At 37.0% G+C, this 8,578-nt stretch overlaps 1 protein-coding gene across 4 annotated transcripts; it reads right to left on the minus strand.

Moving 5' to 3' along the window:
* Window positions 1–6,273: 6,273 nt before the first annotated feature.
* On the minus strand, window positions 6,274–8,249 carry LOC122317863. Of its 4 annotated transcripts, none has more exons than XM_043134908.1 (4): window positions 8,009–8,249; window positions 7,762–7,935; window positions 7,479–7,578; window positions 6,274–7,366 (listed from the first exon to the last, which is right to left on the minus strand). In XM_043134908.1, exon 4 carries the CDS (start codon window positions 7,317–7,319, stop codon window positions 6,399–6,401), a length of 921 nt encoding a protein of 306 aa, XP_042990842.1. In that variant the 5' UTR covers window positions 7,320–7,366; window positions 7,479–7,578; window positions 7,762–7,935; window positions 8,009–8,249; the 3' UTR covers window positions 6,274–6,398. The 4 variants fall into 4 exon arrangements, with proteins under 4 accessions (XP_042990842.1, XP_042990843.1, XP_042990845.1 ...); XM_043134909.1 differs by having other exon boundaries at window positions 7,479–7,648; XM_043134911.1 differs by lacking the exons at window positions 7,762–7,935; window positions 8,009–8,249 and adding an exon at window positions 7,687–7,740.
* Between the last annotated feature and the right edge of the window lie 329 nt (window positions 8,250–8,578).

An 8,578-nucleotide genomic window follows, 5' to 3' on the forward strand; every position in this document is an offset into this window, starting at 1 on the left:
TTAGAAAAAATGTTTAAATATGTGTCTTAGAATTTTTTTTTTTTTTAAATGTGATTCATAAGCGCTTGAAATGTTGCTAGAGCATTAATGAGCCCAAAGGGCATCACTAAGAATTCATAATGACCCTCATGGGTCCTAAAAGTTGCATCGAATATGTCTTGAGTTCTTACTTGAATATGATAGTACCTTGACTTCAGATCAAGCTTGGAGAAAATTTGGGCTTCACACAATTCATCCAAGAGCTTATCTCTGATAGGAATTGGAAACTTTTCTTTGATAGTTTCCTACTTCAAAGCTCTGTAATCAATGCACATCCTCCAGCTTCCATTTGCCTTCCTCATTAGGAAAACATATGAGAAAAATGGATTTTGACTTGGCTTGATTACCCTTGACTGCAACAAGTCTTGTACTATTTTCTCAATCTCAGTCTTTTGGTAGTAGGGATACCTATATGGTTGAATAGAAAGAGGTTGAGTGTCTTATTTCAAGTTGATCTGATGGTTACAAGCTCGAGAAGGAGGCAACACATTTGGTTCCTCAAATAAACCTTGGAACTCCTCAAGTAACTTCAATACTTCCATCTCCTCTTCCATTGTCTATTGTGCTTCCACCTTAGACACAATCTATAATACCCAACTTTTCTTCCCTGTAGAAGATGCTTAAAAAATGAGCCACCGTCCTCTACTGATGTATCCCTAGCACACAACCCTTGCAACATAGTTCTATTGCCCATAAGCTGAAATTCTATATACATCTTCAAAAAATCCCATACAATGAGGCCTAATGTCTTTGACCATTGTATCCCAAGAACTACATCACACCCTCCCAGAGTTAGGACATGGAAAGCAACAAAAACCTTTTCTCTTCAACCTTAAAAGAAGCATTCTCAAATTTTCATGTACTCAACAGTTTTCACCATTAGATACCTTAACTTGTAGCTAAGTGGTTTTTGCAACCTTCAATCTTGATACTTGTACAACCTCAGGATCTAGGAAGTTGTGTACTTTTTTAATCCACTATCACTACAGATTGCCCTTCAATAGTTCCCAGCTCCCATAGTGTTCAAACTAGGAAAACTTGAAATTGCATGAATCGAAATTTCCAGGTTATGCTCCCCTGTCTCTTATGAATTCCCTCTTACAAACTCCTCTTCTAACTCATTTCTTGATCCCCCATTGTCTTCTACTTGTAACAAGTAGACTTTCTTCTGAATTCCCTCTTACTAACTCCCATTCTGACTCATTTCTTGATCCCCCACTGTCTTCTACTTGTAACAAGTACACTTTTGAGTTTTTACACACATAGCTTAGACTCCGCTTCTCCTCACAATGATAATAGGGTCCTCTTTCTTCTTTTTTCGTCCATCTGAGTAGATGAAATCCTTTTATTAGCATTGCCCTTATGGAATCTATCACCAGACCCATAGGACTGATTATCTCCCCCATATCCACCAATTCTTGAAGCTTTTATTGAACTCAAGACATATTCATCTTGAATCTTAGCCAGACCAAGAGTTGCACTAAGATTAAAAGGATTAAGCATCCTAATGGGCATTCTAATTTTTTCTTACAAGCCACTTAAGAAGCAACTCGGCTTGTGCTTCTCAGAGAGTCTTTTCAACAGATTGGAAAAACTCTCAAATTGAGCCTTATAAATAGCCACTGTAGAAGTTTGCTTAAGCCTTGTCAAGGCTTGCATGGGATCATCTTATGTTGTGGGGTCAAAACCTCACAAGCAATGCTTTAACAAATGAGTCCCACCTAGAAAATTGCACCCATCAATAGCATCTTGGTACCAAATTAAAGCCTCATTCTTCATATGATACAAGGTTATTAATAGTCTTTGGTTAAGGGTCAAAACCTAATCTTGAAATATTAGGTTGCTTTAAAGACCCATGCTGCTGGGTTATTCCCATTGAAATGGGGAAAATTTATACGTACACCCCTACGCAAAGCAAATCTTTCTTGATTAACATCACCAAAAGGAAAAAAATTTACGATGTTCAACAAGAGTACGAATCATGGCATGCATTTGATCTAACTTGTCAGAAAGAGTCTGTTGCTGGCCCTCAAGCTATCTCTAGATCAATTCTTGTTGTCTCTAGAAACTGGATGCTTTCTTGATTATTCTTCATAGCTGCTGACCTCATCCCTTCTGCCATAAGAGGATCATCCTCTCTGATACCATTGTTAATGCACTACTCAGTAATCAAACAAGAAAGAAGATGGAAACAAGAGTCACTACTCATGTAATTCTTGAAAGAATAGGATCTGATTCGAGGCAAGATCTAACCTCCATACAAAACTAAGTAATTCTCCAAGATGATCTACAGTAGCCCGATACACTTCCTTTTATATTACACACACAACACAACGTTTAAAGGAATTACTAAACACATCGTTTTATTAAAAATACAACACTACACATACTGACTTTGCTAAATGCCCCGTTTTATTAAAACAAAACTCCCCGTTTCACTTCAGAATCTTTCCTCTACTGTTATACTTCAGATTCGACCGTTGCTTCTCCCGCAACATAACATTACTACTTTAAGAAGGATTTGGGAACAAGCATTTTGTTCAGTTTAACTCGAATCAACTGAGCTTGAATTTCAAAAATTCATCTTGTAACTTGATTACAATTCCCCTTTTCACCTCAACTCTTTTTTATGACACCTGATTATGCTCAAAACAAAAATTAACATTATAACCCAAATATATATACCAACGATTTGCAGAAATAAGGAAGCAACGAGCACCATTAAGCTCTTGATGCAATAATTAATGTATCAAGAAATGCTGAAAGCAAGACTAGCAACTCATTATCTGAGTGAGGGGTTCAAATAGTTTGAAAGCAAACTCAAATTTGAGAAATAAATGAATACAAATGAACAAGTAATCGAGTTCCATGATAAACTTGAGTTCAGCTTGGACTCGGAAGATATCTAAGCATAGCTTGATTTGTTACAACCCTAATCTCCAAACATAATATTTGATTACGACAATATATATGTGTGGTGGAGATTGATATCCCTATGTATTATGATCAACGTAGACGCAAATATATACCTATACCATGATTTGCACCCACAGTGAAAAGAGAAACTAGGAAGCAATGAGCAGTTGAGCACTCTTAACATTCAACACAGAGAAAATTTTAGAACAACACTAGCAATGTCATGGAGCTTTTCATAATAACAATAATAAGTATATGGCATAGAAGAAACAAGTTGATTTTTGAGGGTTACTTCCAACACCCAACACAGATAGCCAATCAATCAAAACAATTCTTGGAAGAGTTCAAAGCTGTGCATGAAAGGCCTAGAACAAATAATAGAAGTTCACAAGTGATGAATACCAGCTGGAATCCTCCACCTGCAGGTTTCTTGAAGATCAATTGGGATGCTACAATTTCTAAGGTGAAGGGTAGGATTGGACTGGGATTAGTAGCTCGAGTCTATGGAGGTAACATTGTGGCTACAAAGAATATTACTCAAGCTGGATTTAACGATCCCCTCTTGGCAGAAGCACTAAGTGCCTTTCAATCAGTTATGATGGCAGCTGAAATAGGAATGGACTATGTCCTTTTTGAAGGATATTCCTCATATGCAGCTCTTTTTCTAGTTGGAAGTTTTTATTTGTTAAGAGAAGTGGTAATGATCTAGCTCATTGTTTAGCAAAATCTTCCCTTGAGTTTGATGAGGGTTCAGTTGTACTGGATTTGAGGCCAGGATGTAGTCATGTAATCTCTGAAGTTTTAAGTTAATATAGTTATCTTGATTTCAAAAAATAAAAATAAAAAATAAAAAATAAAAAAAAAAAAGAAAAAAAAAAAGAAAAGAAAAAAAATCTGAGATGTGTTCACGGTTGGCAAAGAGACTCATCTAATTCTATCGGAACAAAATAATACATTTCTTAATTTCTATGCCATACAAACGATCCATACGCAAATCGATCAAGAGAATAAATATTTTCTCCCTCAAATCTTAAATACATAGATTGCAAGGACAATTTATGCCTATATAAAAGATAGTCACTTTCTAAAGATTCTTCTGAAGTCAAAGATGAAATGACTACTATAAGCACTAAAACAGGCCTTTTACTGATAATGAAATTGGAATTATGGATCTTGAGTAAAAGAGATGCCTGCTCGACCACTTTACTTGGCAGTCCATGAAAGGAACCCTATAAGATTTGAAAAATAAAGACCATTGATTATTGAATCTCCAGATTACTAACCAGCAAACTGTGCGCATCATCTTCTATAAATACAGGCATTCTCCTGACCCTCTAATCTCTTGACAGGCTACTGGAAGAAAAAATGGACAAAAGGAATTGAAAATATGGGCGATACACCAAAACAAAAACGCGCAACACAACTAGAGAGAGAAAGCCCACATGCCAACCTAGAAGTTAACAAAGATAGAATTACTTCGTCCATATAGGAATCCTAAAAAAGTGATTCTAAGAAGTGATTTGTCAGTCAGTTTTCTTTTCAGTTGAGGTTTTTAGTTAACTTTTTGTGGAACTAAGACTTGCCAATTAAGTTAGCGTGTAACTTACCTTTTGTAAAAAGCTTGGGTACACGTAGTAGTTCTCTAAAAGATATTAAGCAGGATAACAGTGCACTTGGGAGGTTTGAAATCATAGATCCACGTTATGCTTCATAATTATCGTCAGCAAGCTGAATAGTTCATAGTAATTAAGTCAAATATAAAGAAGAGAGGACCTCTCTCATATAAGGTGAAAGCTTCTTGCTACCTTGAGCCGGGCTTGATCACTAAGAAACATAGCAGAAGAATCCCCTTTAAACAAAGAGATCTCTTAACCCCAACCATACAGCAATGGGAAGTCCATTAACATAGTAAATTCTTCAATGCTGTTAGCCACTGTAATTTCAACGATGCTCCCATTGTGATCGTGCAGTCCTAATCTCTGCATTGTGCCAGCAATCGATAATCTATTGTGACTTTCTACTTCTAGTCTCTGCATTTGAGCCTACAAGTTTCACGGGGTCAGCCATTAGACAAATACATACAAAAGCCATTGACAGGCATAGGTGAACTGCTTGAAACTACATTAAGAACCAAAAACAGAATAAAACAGTGTTTAGGTTTGTATATAGTACCAAAAGAAAGAAGTGAGGAAACTCAAAAGGACTTTCCAGTGTGTAAAATTTAATGAACATACTCAAATTCTCACAGAAGGCTTCTTATGAGTTGGGATAAAGATTGAGAGGACCATTTCTTCAGCAGATATGTTGGGATAATTATTAAATAATCACAACTTACACCACTTCCCCACCCCCTTGCGCCAATAAGCATTATTGGCATGTGCTATTGCCAGCCGAACCAATTTGAATCTCCACAAAAAACCTAGCATAGAATGAACTAGTGCAGGAGTAGCATTTTAAGAGGACATTGATATTTTCTCAACCCTTTTCCTTTCTACAACCCTATATCCACCACCGTAACACTCTAAGAGAGCCCCACAGTCTTCTTCAGCCAAGACCTAGGAAACCATATACTTTTCCTACTCTACTCATTTTTTTCTTCCAAGCGTTTGTTCAGTAATTTTACAGCCTTTCCCAGTGGAATGCACTCTTGGAATTAGCCTCCATTTGACTTTGTTCAACAAAAGTTTGCATCACAGATTAGTTGCCATGCGTTGCATTCCCTACAGTTTTTGAGAATCATATTAGTCTTCTTTTGTCTATTGTGACTGTTACTAGGGACTGGAGATCTCTTCAATATATGAACTTAATTTCAGCTTAATATTCTGAGGTAGAAAAGAAGAACAAATATAATATGCTTTCCATGACTTGTCTGTTCCAGTTTTTTTTCCCCCTTTGTAATGTCTTACGAAAATTCCAGAGATTGCAAAACCAATAACCATTCATAGCAGAAATATTCTAGCCTTAGCATCATGTCTTCAGCCCCTGGAACAAAAGAAATCAAACCCAAGTAATGGATATATTCCATGAAATAGAAAATGCTGGAATTGTTCTAGGTCTTTAATATTGGTTTGACTTAAAATAAGACCTTACTTGCAGTTAAGGCAGAGAAGTTTCACACAAATGTTGATTAGTGGAGCTCTCAGTGATTGTTTCCCAAATGTATTTGACAGGTAACAGAAAGGAGCCTTTTATGATGATTAATTGAACTTAAATTCCCAAAATCAGTGAAAATAACACTGTAAGAAAGATATACAGCCAAGTAATAACAAAGTTGCCTCAGATCAACTAATGGCTAAAACTAATGTGGAGGAAAAATGATAGGAAGAAAACAAATGAACATTTCATTAAATTTAGTGTAACCTGATTACAAATTGACCAAGTGTTGATAAAAATCAACACTTACTCAAAGCTTGTAAGCACTATGAAAATCCTATCAAATTTCTCTATTCATTTTTCCAAGCATACAAAATCAGTGAGAAGCCAAGACATTGTGTTTCAGAACCCGAAAATCTTTGCGAGCAAGACCACGGAAATGGATTTGGATCAGAAATGGGTTGGCTAGCCCACAACTTCTCAGCCGAGAGGCAAGTCTTGAACATAAAAACAGCATTTCCTATTGATGCACCAAAGAACCAATTATAAACATCCCAGAAAACTTCTACAGCAAGCCCATCAACCATGATGGTATGGTTCCCCCGGAACTTCCATCGAAGCTGCTTTACCTGCATTACACGCTTTCTGTCTACGTGGATCATCAGGCATGGATCATTGATACTAGTAGTGTCACATTCGACCACAAGATCATGAATATGACCACTGTCACAAAATTGAGCTTTGGTACTAAACACTTTCTTGCCATAAATATGCTCTCTCTTGGCAATGAAAACAGCATTAGAAGGCACAGGGCTGGCATTAGTTTTCTTGAAAGCTTCTTTTCTTAAATCCCCAAGAAGAAGAACCATTTGCCGATCAACAACAAACGCAACATAAAATCCCTCCAAAGGCTCAGGCCCAGGACCAAACTTGGCCGCAGAAAGGTCCCAAAATATATCGATTTTACAAGAATATGCTTCTAGGCTCTTGGACACTCGCCTCTTGGAGAAAAACCAGGGTTTAATATCGACCTTACACAGACACTGATTTGATGAGTCATCGATCCCAATTCCAAGGCATTGGCCCATTATGTTCTTACTCCATGTAACAGTAATCAAGCAAGACCGACCTCGTAAACAGCATTGATAGACACAAGTTACTAAATTCTGGGCAGCCTTGCTCGTGCTGGACGAGGAAGAATCAGCAACCTGAACCCCATTTTCACCAAAACAAGATGGGAAATCTCTGATCTTCACCCCGAGAACTTGCATTAGTAATCCTAAACTTTCTGGTATTTTTGACGAACACTTGTTGCTCACTTTTGCATCCCAACAAATGGCGAAAAAATTAAAAAAAAAAACCTGAAAGGATTCAGAAAATGACAGCAGATGGACGAAACACAAACATGGAAAGCAAGAAGGGACGCCTACCTCGAACTTATCAGAGAAATCAAATAACCGTCTCCGAAATGCTCCCAAGTCTGCTTCTCAAGCCCAGATGTGATCTGCTTACGGACTCTTTGATGCAGTTCTGCACAAGCCCATATATCAAGAAATCCAAAGTAAGCAGAAGAAGGAGCGCATCTAAATTGACGAAAAATCTGGGAAATGTAGGGATTAAAATAACTCAAACCATTACAGAATGAGGAAAAAAAATGAGCCCAACTAGTCATATTAAAAAGGGAAGTAATCGAGGCAGAAGAAAAAAAAATACCTCGAGACGGTGACAACTTAAATAGTCCCAATGGAGGTGATGGAGAAAGGGTATCATATACAGCTAATGGGTATTGCCGGAATGGCTGCGTTGTGAAGTTTAATAGACACTGAAAGGAGAAAACAATCCACTTCTAAGGACTTTCCTTTTCTCTCCGAGGACTTTCCTTTTCAGCTGATATACCAAATGAAAAGGTGAGAAGACAAAAAATTTACTTGCAAAATAGGGACCCAATCACACAACTTACAGTGCGAGAAGCAGCGGCCCATTTTGCCAAGTTATGCGCGTGTATATTGCCGATAATGGCGCTACAATGAATTTTGTTGAACTCACGATAAAAGAGAAAAGATGACTAAGGTCCTGCCTAATGCCATTGATTACAGGAGTAATCATCTAGTTTTGGTGGGAGTAGGGAGTGGGATATATGAAGTATGTGAAATGTGGCTTGCTAAATCAAAATAGAAATAAAGTAGTTAAAATTTGGAGAAATTTAAAGAATGAGATGTGGATGTTCTTCCATGATGTACATATATATATATATATATATATATATATATATATATATATTTAATCAAAGATGTGTTAAAATTAAAGTAATAAGAGGAGGCGGTTGGATATCCCATGAGCAAAATATCATTGCAATGACAATACTAGTTAGAAGGGAGAGGAGAAATCAAATTAAAACAAAATGACAATCAACCAAAGGTTAGGCCCATGCCTTTTTTTTTTTTAATTGGAAAGACCCCATCCTCGATTGCACCAAAAGGGACACCCACGATTATATTATGATGTAAGGCCAATGCAAAAGTGTGAATAT

Source organism: Carya illinoinensis, chromosome 8 (assembly GCF_018687715.1).
Source record: "Carya illinoinensis cultivar Pawnee chromosome 8, C.illinoinensisPawnee_v1, whole genome shotgun sequence".
In the NCBI taxonomy this organism is placed as follows: Eukaryota; Viridiplantae; Streptophyta; class Magnoliopsida; order Fagales; family Juglandaceae; genus Carya; species Carya illinoinensis.